A 21,202-nucleotide genomic window follows, 5' to 3' on the forward strand; every position below is an offset into this window, starting at 1 on the left:
GTACAATTTTTATAGAAATATGCAACAAAATTCACCTGAACCTGGAACCTGACGGCGATCCATATAAACATATTGTCCTTTGTATGTGCGGGACAAAGCCGAGCGCTAATACACTTAGATGCAATAGCCATACACTATCAATTTGAGTAAAAGATATTTTAGTTACCAGATAAAGATTGTCGCTTCGGTGCCCTTTGTTCTGCTGTCCGAAACATGTGTGGTACCTAACTGTCAAATCGTATGTATTTTTGCTTCATTGACATTTAGATCCCCTATCCTCGCCAGCAAAAGATGTTCCGGACAGAGACGACAGCGACAATATTTATCTGGTAACTAAAATATCTTTTATTTGAGTCGTTGTAGCAATCATCGGCAGGTAAACAAACACACTTCGATACTGTGGTCTACAACAGAAAGCACAAGCTCAAGAAAAGAGAATATGGATAAGTGTAATTGATCCGCAATTGCTTTAGGTAGCTGGATCGGATTTCTCACATTACCACTAAGATAGCTTAATGAGGTGGGGAAATGTTCGAGAATTTTGGAAAAGAAGCTCAAAGTAGAGAAAATATATGAAGGGGCTATATTTTGAAACTCTTATCAAGTTGATTCAAAACTATGTTGTATATCATATCAACCTTCAACACCCAGTATGATGCCAGCTACTCGATTTATTGGAAACGATTACTTTGGATTTTCTTAACCCGTTTCGGTCTGACCTACAAATCAAAATTGAAATAACTCGTGTGGGCTCATTTTTCGTCCGATTGCCATGAAATTTTCAGGGAAGAAGCGTCATTATGCCTATTTTTTGGTACATTTGATTTGACCACCACCATCGAGATTTGTCCGCTTCTGGGGAACCAGGCCGCGGGAACACTTCCGGACGTGGCCAATGTATCCAAAACCTCTGAAAAACTCATCTATTGAGCTTGTCTTTCAAAATCATGGAGTTTGATATGTCGCAAGATGGGTTTCGGGGCTAATCGAAATTTGTCCACTTCCTTGAGGGAACCAGATTCTCGGGAACACTTCCGATCGCGACCAATGTACCGTCGTCGGGGGTGACAATGGGTCAAATGGGGGTGAGAATGGGTCACTGTTTCAACTACTTAGAATGCTGGTGGAATAAATTGAATGAATCTGAGGACAAGAAGACTGAAATATAAGAGACCTTTTTAAACGATTTTGGTCTACGACCTCCAAACTGCCGTTGAGAGCGTTGACCCATTCTCACCCCACCCATTGTCACCCCCGATGGCGGTATCTAAAACATTTCAAAAACTCATCTATTGACATTGTCTTCCAAAATCATGAAGTTTGATATGTCGCAAGACTGGTTTTTACACCACTTGAAAAGTGTCCACTACCCCAGGGAACCAGGTTCCCGGAACATCCGAAACCATGTCCTGGTGATCCAATTGTATCAAAGCTTACTTCTAATGCTTGTCAATGATGATTTCGCGAGAAGTTAATTTTTGCATTCATAAAATCAATTCTCACTTGCATAAATTGTTCCTTTTCCGGTGATTTTAAACCACAGGTGACCGATATAATAAAGTTAAACTAATTACATTCAATTTGTAGTGGATTGTACCATGAGAGTAAATAATTTAAAGATTTTACCCCTGGTATCAAGCACCGCGGGGGATGTGGATAACGTCTTGATTTCAATCATATATCACTACTCATCACAATTGAAAGTCAAGATAATTTCGGTTTTCCACTTACCCCATTTCACTAGGGTAAGTGGAAAAATAACTCCTCAATTTCAAATCTATTTTTATAAATTTCAAGCGACTAAAATGGTATGAATTATCGCACAGTTGATACAAAATGGACTGCTTTTGAGAGCTCATAATTATTGAATACATTTAGATCATTTAAACTGCTTTTACAATAATTTGAACATCAACTATCAGTTTTTCATCAGTTTATCAGTTTTATTATGTTATTGAAAAGAACAAAGTTCTCGCTGGTTGTGTTAGAAGTATTGCTATTTATAATTATTATATCACATTGTGTTATCATATTATGGAGAACATGGAATATTCTTTTCTTCATCCTGGAGAGAGAGTTCATAACAAAATTATTACATATATTGTTATTTGTAACACTCATTGACATAATCGTGATATAATTCTGTTATGACTAACTGGTCGGGATAGTATGTGTATGTATGTGTATGTATGTGTATGCTGACGGTTCGATTCCCGCTTCAGTCGGGGAAATTCTTCGAAAAGCTAAACATATTTCACTGGTCTATTGGGACTTTTCCGTTGTCTTTTATCTAATGTAAGTGTTCAGTCTGGAAAACCATGTAATGGCGGGCATAGAAGGCTTTCAATTAAAAACTGAGGAAAAGCTAATAGATTACTAAGAATGAAAAGCGTGGGCAGCAGGGACTATGTCCAAGGGCTTGACGATCCCTCTCCAGGCCACCTGCGAGTTGTGGGGCTTGCCTAGGATGTGGTGGGGTTTGACATCCACTGCGGGACGTCAAAATCGTCATCGGTGACATGAACGCACAGGTAGGAAGGGAGGAAATGTATAGACCGGTCATCAGACCGGATAGTCTGCACACCGTATCGAATGACAACGGCCAACGATGCATAAACTTCGCAGCCTCCCGCGGAATGGTAGTCCGAAGCACCTTCTTTCCCCGCAAAAATATCCACAGGGCCACATGGAGATCACCTAACCAAGAAACGGAAAACCAAATCGACCACATTCTAATCGACGGTAAATTCTTCTCCGACATCTCGAACGTCCGCACTTACCGCAGTGCGAATATTGAATCCGACTGTAAATACGCTAGCGTAACAATTCGCTATTTACGCTCCAAATTGGTATGACTGCTCTGGAGAGAGATCGAAGTATGTCATGGTAGTAGGCGGACGTGTTTTCGTCCCCAGAAAAAAATTCTCCCGTAAAAAAAAAAGTTTCTCACCCACCTATTGAAGCTCTCAAGCCAATTGAAATTTTCACCCGTTTTTGCTGAAGAAGTAGCACCTGAAGCATACAGTAGTAGCACCTGACGTTCCAGTTGATCGTTGTTCCTCAAAAAAACGTTTATGTGCGACAATGCTGATTTTCATCTGTGATGCCAGGAAGAGGATTTCAAAGATAAGTAACATTTTTTTCTTATCTAATTTTATTTAATCTTGCTTGGAGAGGCATTACCCACTTTTTGTAGGAAAAAGATGTGCATTGATGAAGAAAATGATGATCATTCGATAATTCTCGGTATGTGATTTTGTGGACGGGGATTCAAGTGTCGATTTGTCCAGTCTGATGCCACTCTCACGCGAACCATCAGTATACACAGGTAGGGGAAGCCTTCGGCTACCTGTTGGTGGTTTTGGTTTGCGTGGGATAGCCATCAGATAGGACAAATCGACGTTTGAATATTTGTTTGCAGGACCACGTGGGTCCTTTTGAATAAGTACCGTAATCCGGGGGAACATTGATCAGCGGGGTAACATTGATCAGTTGAACCATTTTCAAAAGATGAATAAAGTATTACTTTCTGTTATTACGATTACTTATTATGAGTTAGGTATTTTAATCTTGACTAAATTTGCTACCGAATAATATAATCTCCACTAGAATTTGCATTTAATTTTTGCCATAGTTTGAAAAATAAAATCAACATCATTTTGTTAACTCACAGTAAGCTGCCAAAAAAGCACTCAAAACAAGCATAATAACAAAAAAATTGAGATCGTACCTACAATTGGGTGATAAGTAATCTTATTTTTCTTGTTTATCCATATTTTTTGTTTCAAAATTTTGATTTTTATTGTTGAAAAACCAGATAATTCACCTAGCGGTCATGATGCCTTACTCGAAACAATCAATACGCTTCGCCTCAGTATAAGGATTTCAAAAGTAATTGCCTACCTTAAAGCGTTTACAAACGCTTGCTTTATAGACGTAACAAAGTGAAATGATTGATGATCAAAGTTACCCCAAATTGGAAATTCGAAAAACTACACAAAACAGATTTTTAAAACAATTTTATAATTATCAAATAATCAAGAACAATAGCCTCAAACGTTCTACACGTAGCAGTACTCGTTTTAAAAATATGAAAAAAGCAATCATTTAATTTACGGAGGAAATATTTACAAAACATTGAAAAAAATGATCAATGATACCCCGGATTACGGTACCCGAGATTTGTTCGTGCTTCCCGTACTACGTTAATAGCCTTCCTCTCCCTCCATATATTATTTTCTGGAGCAAGAAAACTATGAACAATCTCCGCGAAAACTTTTACACTTCAACAGAGACATAAATTTGTGAACGTGCCATTATTCAACATGGCATTTTTGTATCACAATCATAAAAATATCTTTCTAGGAATTCCTAATATTTAACACCTTTTAATCATCATTTGTTCTTAAGACTCTCGTTGGGTGAACATTGTAATGAATAATGGGTGAACACATCTTATTTAGTGGATAGTTTTCATTTGTAGTATATAATATAGCGAATGATTTTGACTTAATAGCAGAAATACTTATATTATGTCACTGAATTAATAAAAATCTGCCACCTAAATTCTGCCATCTAAAACCTGCAATCTTACTACAAAGTGTCAAATCACAAATCATAGTTCTTTTCAAATTAATTTGACCCCTTTGAACTTGAGCGTTCGTCTATAATGTAGCGCTTTATATATATATATATATATATATATATATATATATATATATATATATATATATATATATATTATTATCCCATACTTCAAACGAATATCATTGTGGTTTACAGACAACTGGGGTTGTTTGTCTGGGTTTGTACTCTTTCGCTGCAATATATGTCAAATTTGTGTTTCAGCGTAATTTATGGACAGTGCTCACATATTATTCATTTTAACTTATTGATCCTAGTAATATATTCAACATATCAATTATCCCACTAACGACCGCCTTGATTTTTTTTTGTAATTTTCAATTGTTCCGATTTTGACAAGTTTTTTTTTTGATGTCGAACAATAATATATAAATTTCAAAGCATGTTTAAATGTGGTTTATAGGTAGTTTTCCCAAATTCAACACTTTTTAATAACATTATTGAAAATTGAAATATTTTTTTCCCTCCTTGAATAGTGAAACATATGTAGTTTAATATTTGGGATCTAGCACCAATCCGAATAGCGAAAACTGGACTAGCGATACTTTTTTCTACTTCCGACACTGTTTGTACCATTAAAAAGGGTCTCTGTCCCTATGCTTGTGATAATGTAAACATTTGCAAAAAAGATTTTGAATATTTTTATCAAACAAAAAACAATTTTTTTTAAAAGTTTTTTATTATTCTTGTGAGATATTTGTAATAAAGCAATGAAGTTTGCTCAGTACGTATTGAGCTGTACTGTAATGTCACATGAAAATCAATTTGGTTTTCATTTCGATTAAAAGTTTTTTCTGATGTTCAGAACGGTTGCCAGAAAATAAATGTTTCAACTGTCGAAGGTGAAAGGTCTGCTATTCCATTAAGAACACGGACGTATTACCAATTATACAACAGCTGCCCTTGTGAGAAAGCTGTCCCATAACCAGCTAATAACGGTGGCATATTATGAGTCAATTCCCCGTATCCATCGAATCCTACTTTAGCAATATTTCACATCTTTTCTCTCTACCCAACTATGTGTATCGAAATTGAACAACAGTCGATCGCGTTTGAATCACAAACATGTGCTTCTGCCTGTCGTATTGAGGCGGGTTTGCTTCTGCTACGACAATAGCGGCTTGTTTGCAGCCGTTTGATTATTTATTCATCCACTTAGAATTCATTTGTTGATCAAAATCATTATCATATCAGGGGGGAAGGGGAATTTAATTTCTCTTTGCTCTTTTTTCGTTTCAGAGAGCGAGCAAAGGCGCTTAAACCTAGGCTATTAGCCAGGGCAAGGCTAATACCTTCGCCCCATCCGAGGAAAATCATCGGCAAGGATAATGGAGTGACATAAATTTCTTAGCAAAGTCACTCCCAACGTATTTCTACAAATTTTCTATCATTTGCTTATAATGATACTCCTAAACCACATACCCTACCCACCATCCAATTCCTTGACATCTATGAGGGCGTCGGTGAGTCGCTGGCCTCTCGTTAAGTAGATGTCATATCATCATTTCCTTCCCTTTCCTAGTAACGGAGAAGATGGGCGTGGCCGGCAATGATAGCTTTCATGTTTTATCATTTTGGACCCCCAATTGGATTTCCATTGAATCCCAAATGGAAATCCATAAGCAATTGGGGTAAGAAAGGTAAAGAATATACATGACAACTATCAGTATGCAATCTACGAAATACTCCGTTACAACGCAACGCAACGCAACGCAACGCAAATTGGTATGACTGCTCTGGACGCGTCGCTTGCGCCCACTCGCCGCTGGCTGATGCTGGGTCGGGCGATGCCGGCCGGCGACATGGTTTTCCTCAGCTTGCTCGCGATCGACTTGCGACAGTCAGTGATACCAACAGAATAAAGATGACTTTGTGTTGTATCAACAAGGGTAAGGAAACTGAGGTAATAAGACTGGTATGCACCTCACATTCTCCTTCTCCTCTATAAAAAATATCCGCGGTTCAATTTATTGACATAATATTAATATCAGACGTCTAAAAAAAAAATCCCGCGACGTGCAAACATTGATTGATATAAATGTTAGGATGAGTAAATGCTTATTTAGGACCTTTTTGCGTTTCTAAGGACAACCCATTAGTTATCTTTCAATCACGAATCCAATATTTTATTTTCGTAGCTGTTCATTGCTGTTCTTATTTAAAGACATTCGCCTGCCCATGCGATGTGTTGAACTTGAAGATTTCAGAGCATTCTTTGTCCGAGCATCATCCCTTTACAAGACAGTCAGGTATCTAATGCCAATGTTTCGCCAATTTCTAGATGTCTGGCTGAACATCACAAGTACGGACACGTTTCATTAATTGATTGGCAACCTCATTCCAACAAATGTATAAAATTCTTTGGCAATTATCTGCTAGCAACCCTATAACCAGAGAACAGCAAAGTGAAAGCTGTCGAACGAGCCGGTGACAAGCTCGGTGTCATCATCATCAATAGACATAGACCGCTGTCATCATTGAAATGCAGTATGAAAAAAAATATAGCCCACCCTAGCAGCACAATTCACATTGATTTGGTTGAAATAACTCATATATGACCAAATTTAGTCGTATATGAGTATAATAGACTGATTTACAACATGTGTGTTGCTCGGGCAGGACATCCTGGCTACGATCTGGTGATGGGCTAAACAATAGGATGTCAGTAGCCTGCTGTCGAACTTTAAGTTTACTCACGCTAAACCGAAATAACTCAGTCGCTGGGTCATTTGTACCCGGATTTTTATGATATTAGCAGTTGTCAAAATCTGGGTATGTCAACAAAATGGATCTGATTCCGACGGACCCGAAATCTGGGTAACTGAGGACTTAAATATTTTCGGATATAGCAACATGGCGCCGACGTTGCAGCCGGAGAAAATGTTGTAACTTTTTTCGTTAAATGCAGCAAATATAAGGTAGGAATGGTTAAATTTATCATGGCGGAGCATTGTCAGCACAGCCGGAAAATGACATACATTGCGGGAAACTGTATTTTTTAAAACATTTTTTATGCAATAACAATATTCTGAAGCGAAAAGAGCTGGGTACCGGTTACCCAGATTTTTTCGCTGGTACTGTTACCCAGATTTGAGTTAAGATACCCGAACCCAAACTAGAGTAACCACGGTTTTGCTGAATCTGTGTCACTTTGATGTCACTCAGGGTAGGTTCAGGTTAGCGTGCTTCTTGTGCTTAAGTTACAAATGTCAACAAGCCGGATTGCAACCGCTTTTGACGTTTCGATTGGAAACAAGATATCGTCTCTACCTACTTCTTAATCTAGTATTTCTACTATCAGCCATTTAAATGCAAGCTTTCGTGTTATGTTATCGTGTTATATCTAAAGCTTCAACGCATCACGGACTTAACAATTTGGAGCTGAATGAACTATGTAAATGGTTTCCACAGGAAGGTGAAACGCCTGTTATCCGCGGTACAATGTCATTCCACTCAACATCATTTTTAGTACCCGCTTTCTGTATGGTATACCCCACCCAGGTATACCCTAATTCATCTGCTTATTTTGGGCGATTGGCTTGTATGTAGTAAGTGCTAATTTTCGGCAATTAACATTTCCAGACACAAATTTGCAATTAGCTAAGTTTTATCGAGCCTTTTTGTGTTTCTTTTCAGTCCCTTGGGTTTCCATAACCAACCAAATAGTTCTTTCTACCATTTAATGAAAGTGGCTTCAGCTACACAATACCATACTTTAAGAGATTATTTTCGCTTGGTGTTGGCACTGCCGTAGTAAAAAAAAAAATTAGCGGAGAACAAAAAAAAAGCACTCATTGCCCGTCATTTTGTTTTTGCATGTATATAAAAATTATTCATTGATTTTCATCACCGATCGAGAGGATTTCCTTTGAATGGTTCTCACTAAAAACACTTTTTTTGAATTTTTACCGGTTGTATCATCCTACTGGCATCGCAAATCCCTCCAATGGGAACGAGTGTAGGCCAACATCTCTGGGGTGTTCCGGGTCTAATTTTCTGGGATGCTATGTGCTACGTATTTCATGGCAAAAAATATGTTTGATTCCCAATCCTCAAACCATCTATCAATACCACATTGTTGGTACAGTGTGAAATAAACTGAATTTTTGGTAATAGTAGTGTCAGAAATTTACGCCTACAGCAAAATAACATCGTGTATTTTATGCTGGGACCAGAAGCATAGCAGTGTGCCATCCATATAGTTTGTCTTTACCGATCAAAAGGTTTTCTATATTTCCCAAATGGTTTTTATTACCATACAAAATGTTTTTTTTTTTCTCCGGTTTTCATTACCGATCAGGGGGCCTTCTTCATTTCCAGATTAGTTTTCATTGCCATAAATGTTTTTCCGTCTACTTAAGATTCTATAACTGATTCAGTAGTTAATGCCGCATGTATGGTTTTCACGACAGTTCTAAATGTTTCCTTTTTTAAAAGGTTTTCATTCAACCGTCCAAAACGAGTTTAATACTTTCCATTTAATTCCACTAAGATTAGTTATCTTTACAGATACGTGTTTCGACCTCAACTATGAGGTCGTCTTCAGTGTCTCGTACTTGACTCGATTTGGTTTTCAATACCGATAAGGAGGTTTTTATTACCTCCTGAAAGGTTTTCCTTACCTTCCGAATGGTTTTCACTACCATTCGAACTGTTTTTACCAATCGGTTTTCATTACCGTCCTTACCATTCAAAATGATTTTTTTTTTCATCGGTTTTCATTACCGATGAAGAGGTTTTCATTACCTCCCAAATGGTTTTCATTACCATTTGAAATGTTTCTTTTCCATCGGTTTTCATTACCGATGAGGAGATTTTCTTTACCTCCCGAATGGTTTTCCTTACCATTCAAAATGATTTTTTTTTCATCGGTTTTCATTACCGATGAAGAGGTTTTCATTACCTCCCAAATGGTTTTCATTACCATTTGAAATGTTTCTTTTCCATCGGTTTTCATTACCGATGAGGAGATTTTCTTTACCTCCCGAATGGTTTTCCTTACCATTCAAAATGATTTTTTTTTCATCGGTTTTCATTACCGATGAAGAGGTTTTCATTACCTCCCAAATGGTTTTCATTACCATTTGAAATGTTTCTTTTCCATCGGTTTTCATTACCGATGAGGAGATTTTCTTTACCTCCCGAATGGTTTTCCTTACCATTCAAAATGATTTTTCAAATTCGAGTTTTCACTCTTTTCCTATTCCACAAGCATCTTACCTCTCAGATCTTACCCAATTCCGCTTTTGACTCGCATCGAATAGAACCAGTTTTTTTTGCTCACACTCAAATTACACTTACAAATATTTTCATTCCTACATTTTCTACCTCAACTTACTCAAAAAAATAAACTGGCAGGATCGCCAATGTAAATATGCTAGCGTAACAATTCGCTATTTACGCTCCAAATTGGTATGACTGCTCTGGACGCGTCGCTTGCGCCCATTCACTGCTGGCTGATGCCGGGTCGGGCGATGCCGGCCGGCGACATGGTTTTCCTCAGCTTGCTCGCGATCGACTTGCGACAGTCAGTGATACCAACAGAATAAAGATGACTTTGTGTTGTATCAACAAGGGTAAGGAAACTGAGGTAATGAGACGGGTATGCACCTCACACCGACCACTACCTCGTTGCAGTATACCTGCGCTCAAAACTCTCGCCGGTGTACAACACGCATCGAAGTCGGACGCCGCGGCTTAACATTGGGCGGCTACAAGACGGTAGACTAGCCCAAGACTACGCGCAGCAGCTGGAAGTGGCACTCCCAACGGAAGAGCAGCTAGGCGCAGCATCTCTTGAAGATGGCTGGAGAGATATTCGATCCGCCATTGGAAGCACCGCAACCGCTGCACTAGGCACGGTGGCTCCGGATCAAAGAAACGACTGGTATGACGGCGAATGTGAGCAGTTAGTTGAGGAGAAGAATGCAGCATGGGCGAGATTGCTGCAACACCGCACGAGGGCGAACGAGGCACGATACAAACGGGCGCGGAACAGACAAAACTCGATTTTCCGGAGGAAAAAGCGCCAGCAGGAAGATCGAGACCGTGAAGAGACGGATGAACTGTACCGCGCTAATAACGCACGAAAGTTTTATGAGAAGTTAAACCGTTCACGTAAGGGCCACGTGCCACAGCCTGATATGTGCAAGGACATAAACGGGAACCTTCTTACGAACGAGCGTGAGGTGATCCAAAGGTGGCGGCAGCACTACGAAGAACACCTGAATGGCGATGTGGCAGACGAAGATGGCGGTATGGTGATGGACCTGGGAGAACGCGCGCAGGACATAATTTTACCGGCTCCGGATCTCCAGGAAATCCAGGAGGAGATTGGCCGGCTGAAGAACAACAAAGCCCCTGGGGCTATTTAAACACGGTGGTGTGGCACTGGCTAGAGCGCTGCACTGGGTCATTACCAAGATTTGGGAGGAGGAAGTTTTGCCGCAGGAGTGGATGGAAGGTGTCGTGTGTCCCATCTACAAAAAGGGCGATAAGCAAGATTGTAGCAACTACCGCGCAATCACATTGCTGAACGCCGCCTACAAGGTACTCTCCCAAATTTTATGCCGTCGACTAGCACCAACTGCAAGGGAGTTCGTGGGGCAGTACCAGGCGGGTTTTATGGGCGAACGCTCCACCACGGACCAGGTGTTTGCCATTCGCCAAGTACTGCAGAAATGCCGCGAATACAACGTGCCCACACATCATCTATTCATCGACTTCAAAGCCGCATATGATACAATCGATCGGGACCAGCTATGGCAGCTAATGCACGAACACGGTTTTCCGGATAAACTGACACGGTTGATCAAAGCGACGATGGATCGGGTGATGTGCGTAGTTCGAGTTTCAGGGGCATTCTCGAGTCCCTTCGAAACCCGCAGAGGGTTACGGCAAGGTGATGGTCTTTCGTGTTTGCTATTCAACGTCGCTTTGGAAGGTGTAATACGAAGAGCAGGGATTAACACGAGTGGTACAATTTTCAATAAGTCCGTCCAGCTATTTGGTTTCGCTGACGACATAGATATTATGGCACGTAACTTTGAGAAGATGGAGGAAGCCTACATCAGACTGAAGAGGGAAGCTAAGCGGATCGGACTAGTCATCAACACGTCGAAGACGAAGTACATGATAGGAAGAGGTTCAAGAGAAGACAATGTGAGCCACCCACCGCGAGTTTGCATCGGTGGTGACGAAATCGAGGTGGTAGAAGAATTTGTGTACTTGGGCTCACTGGTGACTGCCGAAAATGACACCAGCAGAGAAATTCGGAGACGCATAGTGGCTGGAAATCGTTTGTACTTTGGACTCCGCAAGACGCTCCGATCGAATAGAGTTCGCCGCCGTACCAAACTGACAATCTACAAAACGCTAATTAGACCGGTAGTCCTCTACGGACACGAGACCTGGACGATGCTCGTGGAGGACCAACGCGCACTTGGAGTTTTCGAAAGGAAAGTGCTGCGTACCATCTATGGTGGGGTGCAGATGGCGGACGGTACGTGGAGGAGGCGAATGAACCACGAATTGCATCAGCTGTTGGGAGAACCATCCATCGTTCACACCGCGAAAATCGGACGACTGCGATGGGCCGGGCACGTAGCCAGAATGTCGGACAGTAACCCGGTGAAAATGGTTCTCGACAACGATCCGACGGGCACAAGAAGGCGAGGTGCGCAGCGGGCAAGGTGGATCGATAAGGTGGAAGATGACTTGCGGACCCTCCGTAGACTGCGTGGTTGGCGACGTGTAGCCATGGACCGAGCCGAATGGAGAAGACTCTTATATACCGCACAGGCCACTTCGGCCTTAGTCTGAATAAATAATAAAAATTGGGTGGGATTTGTTTTCAACAGCTGCTTAAAGACTTTAAGAAGCCATTGCCAGTGGAAAACATGAGACTATATACCAAAAAGTGAAGTAAATTTGATGGAGAAAATTTGATTTTGAATGTAAATAATCGCTTCTGACGACTTTTCTCCCAAACTCTCGCAGCGCACTCTACCACTGGATCCTTCTCGAATCCGCCTATTGGCGTTCGGCCAAACGACCCTTTCGGCCAAATGGCATTCGACCAAACGACATTCGGCCAAATGACCCTAAACCGTTATAAAATTTGTTGAAATAACATAAATTATACCAAAATTTCTTCTAGATTCAACAAAAACGCTACTGAATATGTTTTCAATTGAACAACACTTTAACTCAATGTGTTACATTACATGAAAAGTAATGAAAATAAAAATTTAAAACTGAAATAAAAGCAAATTATGTTATTGAAAAGAACAAAGTTAGCGCTGGTTGTGTTAGAAGTATTGCTATTTATAATTATTATATCACATTGTGTTATCATATAATGTCGAACAACAAGACCATATCAGGTATCAGGTATCAGAACGTCGGTTCAGGAGGTACGTTCCCCTCAATTTGGGAGATTTGTGCCATCGCCTTCACTGGCCTTTCTCATCATTTACCTGACGGAAAAGGAAGTGAAAAGGGGAAAGGAAGAGGAAGTGAAGTTGGAAAGGAGAATTGAACCATTTATAGGAAAGCCAATTATGTAGACTCACACGCATTCAGCTAGGGACTAAAGAGAGGTGTCACAAAAACACAGAGGATGTAACAATGGACGAACGTCAAAGACGAAACACAGAGTGCACTGTGAAAAACGCATGATGCGAATCCATATAGGTGACAATCACAAAGTACACTGTAAAAATCGCAAACTGCGAATCCATATAGGTGGCTATTTGTTGAAAACTAAGTAAAACACATATTCATAACCTCATTCTTATTGAACCTCACGTTGAGATTGAACAAGAGTAGCCGAACCCGAACCTCAAGAACGAAACACAGAGAACGAAGAACAAATCAAAGAATATTGTGGCCAAATTTCATAAAATTTGGTCGACAAAAACCCCCCTGCCAATAATAGAACAAAAGCTGCCAAAGCCGTCTTTCCCCCTAGGTGACAATTTGTTGAAAAAAAAAACTTAGTAAACAAACATTTTTATAACCCCACCCTTATTTAACCTCAAGTTGAGATTAAACAAGAGTAGCTAAAGCCAAACATCAAAGACGAAACACAGATTACACTTTGAAAAACGCATAATACGAATCCATATAGGTCACAAACACAAAGTACATTGTAAAAAAAAAAAGTATAATGCAAATCCATATAGGTGGAAGATTGTTGAAAAACTAAGTAAAACACATATTCATAACCCCACTCTTATTTAACCTCACGATGAGTACATTCAAAGTTAATTGCCTATATGCCGGGTATTAAGCCACCCGGCAGTGGAAATTAATTACTATGTCTGAAACTTGATTATGCATATGTACAACATGTGATAGATTTAGTTCGGAAAAGGTATTGGAGGGTTACCGCCCCTTCGGTGGGGTTTGATCCACGACTGGGGTCGTGGGATCAAACCCCACTTAAAGGGCGGTTACTTTCCAATACCTTTTCCGAACTAAATCTATCACATGTTGTACTCACGATGAGGTTGAATAAGAGTAGCCGATTATCTCGTAGAAGTAAAAAGTCAACTACGCCATAGCTCCGGTTAGCGCAGCGAGGGCTAAAATACTGTGAATTATGTTATTAAAAAAAAAACAATGTTATAACTGGTTGTGTTGTGGAAGTATTGCTATTTATAATTATTAAATCACATTGTGTCATCATATGATGGCGAACAACAAGATCATGCTGAGGTTGGCTGGCTTCGATTCTCGGTCCGGTCTAGGAAATTTTCGGGTTGAAAATTGTCCCTGGGCATAAAAGTATCATCGGGTTAGCCTCATGATATACGAATGCAAAAATGGTCAATTCCCTTATAAACCTTGCAGTCATTAACTGTGGAAGAGCTTAATGAACAATAAGCTGCCAGTCAGTGGATGATGTAACACGCTATGTTTGAAGGCAACTATTATGCAAAGTGAATGCACCTCGGATGTGAAGGCATTAGATCATAGTTTTTGACCTCTAGTTTAAGGATCTGTGTCGATTAAAATATTTCATCGGTGAAATTTTGACTTTTTTAACCATTTAAGTTAATATTTTTAACCTAAAAACATTTTCTGATTTTTTAGATTTTTTTGAAACAAGTTATTCAAAATCCAACCACTAAATTTTTTTTTCTTCTTCTTCCTCTTCTTCATATTGGCATTACATCCCCACACTGGGACAGAGCCGCCTCACAGCTTAGTGTTCATTACGCACTTCCACAGTTATTAACTGCGGGGTTTCTAAGCCAAGTTACCATTTTTGCATTCGTATATCATGAGGCTAACACGATGATACTTATATGCCCAGGGAAATCGAGACAATTTCCAATCCAAAAATTGCCTAGACCGGCACCGGGAATCGAACCCAGCCACCCTCAGCATGGTCTTACTTTGTAGCCGCGCGTCTTACCGCACGGCTAAGGAGGGCTATGCATATTATGTACAATACAAAGTCTTCCAATATAAATTTATAGAATTAATAAAACTTTAGTAATACCTCCGCCATTACGAATTTTCTTCTGAGGAACCCCCTGGGTCAGCGAAGGTACCCCTGAGGGTACATGTACCCCAGGTTGAGAACCGCTGTTCTAGCGCAATGCTTTGATCAGTCTGGTAAGCTCCCAGGAAAGGTGTTCTCTTCCATAAGTTTCCATAGTTCTACGTGGTCTACACTGTCGTATGCCGCCTTGAAATCAATGAACAGATAGTGCATTGGAATCTGGTATTCACAACATTTTTAAAGGATTTGTCGAACAGTAAAGATCTGGTCCGTTGCCGAGCGGCCGTCAACGAAGCCGGCTTGATAACTTCCCACGAACTCATTCACTAATGGTGACAGACGACGGAAAATGATCTGGGATATCACTTTCTAGGGGGGGGGGGGCATATAACCCCTTCCTTCCTCCTCCGGTAGATGTTCAATTTCCCAGATTCTGACTTTCAGTTTGGGCAGGCAAGTGGCCAGCTTTTCCGGGCCCATTTTGATGAACTGAGCTCCGTTACCATCCTTACCAGCTGCTTTATTGGTATTTGGCTGTTGGATGTCATCCTTAAAATACCTTAAGTTGGGGGCTGGTGAGCTTCCATCGTCCGCTAAACTGACGTAGTCATCTCCTCCGCTGCCTTGATTTTCACTGCCTGTACTCTCAGCGCCATTCAAATGATCCTCGTAGTGCTGCTTCTACCTTTAGATCACCACACGTTTGTCCGTCCAAGATGCTCTCATCCTAATCCTTGCATATTTCGACTCGCGGCATGAAACCTTTGCGGGAGGCGTTGAGCTTCAGATAGAACTTCTGTGTTTCTTGATAAAGCACAACTGTTCCATGTCCATCTCCTCGCACTCCGCTTCTCTCCTGAAAAAGGCGGGTCTGCTATCTCCGCTTCCGTCTTCCGTTCTGCCGGGTACCTTGCTGCAGCGCGATCGCCCGCGCTGCGTCCTTCTCCTCCAGAATCTGTCTGCACTCTTCGTCGAACCAATCGTTTCGTCGACTTCGTCCCACATACCCGACGTTGTTCTCCGCTGCGTCGTTAATGGCTGCCTTGACTGTATTCCAGCACTCCTAAAGAGGGGCCCCATCGAGCTCACTCACTTCCGGCAACGCTGCCTCGAGATATTGCGCGTATGCAGTGGCGACATCAGGTTGCTTCAGTCCCTCTAGGTCGTACCGCGGGCGCAGTTTAACCATCACCAGATAGTGGTCAGAGCCGATGTTAGCTTCACGATATGTCCTGACGTCGATAATGACGGAGAAGTCCATCAATCAGAACGTGGTCGATTTGTGATTCTGTCTGCAGTGGTGATCTCCAGGTGTACCGATACGGAAGGCTGTGTTGGAAGTAGGCGCTGCGAATGGCCATATTCTTGGAGGCGGCGAAATCAATTAGTCGTAGGCCGTTTTCGTTCGTTCGTAAATTTCGTTCGTGAGCGCTGAACTTCCCAACAGTCGGTCTAAACTCCTCCTCTTGGCCAACCTGAGCGTTCAAATTTCCTATGATGATTTCGACGTCGTGGCTTGGGCAACTGTCGTACTCTCGTTCCAGCTGCGCGTAGAATCCGTCTTTATCATCATCAGTGCTTCCGTAGTGTGGGCTATGGACGTTGATTATGCTGAAGTTGAAGAACCGGCCTTTGATCCTCAACCTGCACATTCTCTCAATCTATGAAAGCTCCTCCCAGCTCGTGTGTGTTGCCGCAACATTGATCCCTTCCAACAAACCTCCTGCAGCGCTACGATGCCGAATCCACGGTCCTTGAGCACATCGGCGAGTAGGGCAGAGCCTGACACCAAACCCCCCTAAATTTCCGGAGGACCAATCCTCCTTGTTTCTGGTGGACCACACACTAACTTTTTCTATTTCGAGCTCGGCAAAAATGGGCACCGCTGTAGCTCAGTAAATTTCAAAACTGAACTTCGGCAGAAAATTTCGTTTATTACTGATTCTCAGTAAAATATTTGCTGTATCTCAGCAACTGAAACGTCACTTTTACTGATATCTCGGCAAAAATAATGTTTGCTGAAACTCGGCGGTGCCCACCTCGGGAAAATAAACAAAAAATGCTGAGATCTCGGCGAAAAAATTTAAGTGTGCATGGTGCACAGTTTCTCTTATAGTCCCTCGCTGGCACTCGAACGATGATTAGTCGGCCCTAACATGGAAAACAGACGCTCAGTAAGATTTGCACGGAGAGGAGCGACCTCCCTCTTCCCTGTCAGCATACGACCATAGCTCCCACCGGGGTTGGTTACCCGATCTTCCCTAAGGTTTCTCCCGGCCAGCGCCACGAAGAAGTAGGGATAGGATTGGCTGGGTAAGAGGCTAAGGACCGCGAGATGGGGTCTATCTCCGAGGTATCTTCTTCTTCTTCTTATTGTCATTACATCCCCACACTGGGACAGAGCCGCCTCGCAGCTTAGTGTTCATTAAGCACTTCCACGGTTATTAACTGTGAGGTTTCTAAGCCAAGTTACCATTTTTGCATTTGTATACCATGCGGCTAACGCGATGATACTTTTATGCCCAGAGAAGTCGAGACAATTTCCAGTCCGAAAATTACCTAGACCGGCACCGGGAATCGAACCCAGCCACCCTCAGCATGGTCTTGCTTTGTAGCCGCGCGTCTTACCGCACGGCTAAGGAGGGCTGAGGTATACCAGGTTTATAAAGGGCTGGATATCGTTAAGCTGATACAACACGACAGACTACGGTGAGCTAGACACGTTGTTCGTATGTCTGAAGAGCGCCAAGCAAAGATAATGTTCAGTAGAGAACCCGAAAGATGCCGTAGGCTTCGTGGAAGGCCATGTACACGATGGCTTTTTGCAGTAGAAGAGGTTGGCCCGGTATCGAGTCCAGTGGCGCAGGATACTCCATTCGGCGTAGGTTCGTCGAGGAGCTGTAGCCACAGAAGTATGATGTAAGTAAAATAATAAAGTTATGACTAAAAAGTAAACGCGGATTATTTTGCCCCACCCTATAGAGGGAGCCCTGAGCAGCTCGGGGTCATTTTTACGCGATTTGGTTGTGCTTAGTTTTGGCATTTGGTTATAATGAAACACAAATCGGGTAGGAAACATTCTCGACTCCCTGGGCATAGTGTATCAATCAAGATACATACTCATGTAATGGCGGGCATAGAAGGCTTTCAATTATTAACTGAGGAAAAGCTAATAGATTACTAAGAATGAAAAACAGGCAAGTTCTAGTTGGAATCTAGAACCATGAAAAAAGATGAAGAATAAGAAGATGTAATGGAGCATTAGGTCAACCCCACGAAAAGCTCCACTACAAAATTAAAGAAAAATAAGACGGATTTTAAATTTTTGTAGAAGTTGAAATGAACCGAGAAATTAATACAAGCTATCCACGCAAAAAGCGACCCAAGTGTAACTAATAATTAAGTAACAACTAATTGAGAATAAGGCGGATATGAATTTAGTAAAACCTTAATGATGTTCCATACAAAACTTCAATGCATAATCAGTCAATAAACTATAATACAGAAAAGCCGCAACAATCCAAAAGAACGAACATCTGCGTAAACAACCAGAAATATACCTACCTAGCAAGTTGATAAAAAATCATTTTCAGCGAGTCACGATCTCCAGTACAGAATGTTAATCATTCGAAATAAATTCAAACAAATGTGAACTCATTATGGATATTCATTAATTCAAATATGTTTGCTTACATTCTATACTTATGCAAGCAAAATTGCTTTTCATTTGAATATCTGAAAACATTTTGCTTCTAGGAAGTATATAAAACCATCGACTCGATCTACATGCTTCACACGATATCACTTCATCTTGGCATGGAGTGATCGTAACAGGAAAAATGAAAATCTTTTTACCACTACTCACTACCCTGATAGCAGGTTGGACCACTGCGCTGGACTGGTGGGAGCACGGGAACTTTTACCAAGTTTACCCTCGATCCTTCAAGGACTCCGATGGCGACGGTATTGGGGATTTGGATGGTAAGTCAAGAGCCAGTGCTAGAAACCTTGAAGCATCTAATACAATACAATACAAAAAAAAATCTCTAGGAGTCACTGAGAAGCTGGAATACCTGAAAGATTTAGGCATGGACGGAATTTGGTTGTCGCCAATTTTTGCATCTCCGATGGCCGATTTTGGATACGACATATCGAACTTTCGCGAGGTGCAACCGGAGTACGGAGACCTGGCAGCCTTTCAACGATTGTCGGATAAGTGCAAACAGTTGGGTTTGCATCTAATTTTGGATTTCGTCCCGAATCACACCAGTGATCGTCACGAACACTTTATCAAGTCCGTACAAAACGATACAACATACAGGGATTTTTACATTTGGCACCCAGGTGTAGACGGACCGGACGGCACGAAGGTACCGCCCTCAAATTGGATCAGCGTCTTCCGAGGCTCGGCTTGGGAATGGAATGAACAACGACAGGAGTTCTATTTGCACCAGTTCTTGAAAGAGCAACCTGATCTGAATTACCGCAATCCAGCCGTAGTGGAAGAAATGAAAAACATATTACGCTACTGGTTAGATCGAGGTGTATCGGGATTCAGAATCGATGCCGTACCCTACCTGTTCGAGAGTGTGGAGCAAAATGGACGTTACATAGATGAACAACCGAGCGGAACTACAGACGACCCAGAGAATCCCGCCTATTTGATTCATTCGCAAACCTTTGATCAACCGGAAACGTACGACTTGGTATATCAGTGGCGTGCGGTTTTGGACGAATACACTCAAAAGGACAATAGAACTCGAATCATGATGACGGAAGGATATTCCAGCTTGAGAAGATCATTGAGTTCTTCGGAAATTCCACTGTCAATGGATCCCACATTCCTTTCAACTTTGAGTTGATAAGTAACATTCGCGATACGAGTAACGCAGCCGACTTCGCAAAATACGTTAAGCGTTGGTTGGACGCCAAACCGGCCAACAAACGATCCAACTGGGTTCTAGGAAATCATGACAACAGCCGCATTGGGTCCCGTCTAGGTGAAAACAAGATCGATTTGTACAACATCGCCCTTCAAACGCTACCGGATATTGCCGTCACTTACTACGGTGAGGAAATCGGAATGTTAGATCAATACATTCCTTGAATGAGACCAAGGATCCGGCCGCGTGCCGTTCGAGTGAGACCACATTCACAGCTTATTCAAGAGATCCAGTTCGCACGCCAATGCAGTGGAATACAGCAAAGAACGCAGGATTCTCATCAGCAGCCAAAACTTGGCTTCCAGCTGCCGATAACTACAAGACGCTCAACGTTAAAGCTCAAGACATGGCCCGCAAAAGCCATCTGAAGATCTTCAAAAGCTGACCAAATACCGTAAGCGCCAAATCTTGGCCGAAGGAGACATCGACATTAAAGTGTCCGGCAAAAATCTGCTCGCATACAAGAGGAAGGTCGACAAAGTGGGCTACGTTGTCGTTGCACTCAACTTCGGAACGGAAGCGGTGGAACTGGGCTTGTCAAATTTGTACGAGCATGTGGATCAACGTATGCAAGTCGTGGTATCGTCCAACAAAGTCACTACTTCGGACAAGTAAGTTTGTCTATTAATTGTTTTTTTAAGCAGAGTAATAATCAATTATAATGTTTCAGTGCATGGATCGACGTGGACAGCTACAATCTAAAAGGGGAGAGCGGCATCGTATTACAGTATCTGTGGGGAAAGAATCCGATTGTTTCCTAAACTGAGTCCTAATTATGAAATATATCTTTAGCACAATAAAATGAAAACTATATTATGTGCACTGCATAAAGGTAGCGGATGTGTTTCTTTTATTTCGAACAAGCTCAATGATTCTTGCAAACGGAACTAGATTTAAGTAGTTCTAATTTAACAACATTCATGACACCCTTTGGTCGTTTTCGGTGGAATCGTGTTCCATTTGGGCTGAATAATGCTCCAGAAATGTTCCAACGTCGAATGGTCCAGATATTCGGTGACATAGACGGTGTTGAGATCTACTTGGATGACCTGACGATTGCGGGTGTTGATGAGGAGGACCATAACCGAATTTTGTCAATAGT

At 41.5% G+C, this 21,202-nt stretch overlaps 1 protein-coding gene across 1 annotated transcript; it reads left to right on the plus strand.

Annotated features, from left to right (window-relative positions):
* The first annotated feature begins 18,938 nt into the window (after positions 1-18,938).
* LOC134203580 (probable maltase) lies at positions 18,939-20,935 on the plus strand. The gene is given in 6 exon segments (XM_062678444.1): positions 18,939-19,138; positions 19,208-19,948; positions 19,951-20,259; positions 20,262-20,474; positions 20,477-20,711; positions 20,771-20,935. Coding segments are annotated over 6 exon segments (1,731 nt in total). The 5' UTR covers positions 18,939-18,996; the 3' UTR covers positions 20,862-20,935.
* The last annotated feature ends 267 nt before the right edge of the window (positions 20,936-21,202 follow it).

The sequence above is a fragment of the Armigeres subalbatus genome, unplaced genomic scaffold (genome assembly GCF_024139115.2).
Source record: "Armigeres subalbatus isolate Guangzhou_Male unplaced genomic scaffold, GZ_Asu_2 Contig1979, whole genome shotgun sequence".
Lineage (NCBI taxonomy): Eukaryota > Metazoa > Arthropoda > Insecta > Diptera > Culicidae > Armigeres > Armigeres subalbatus.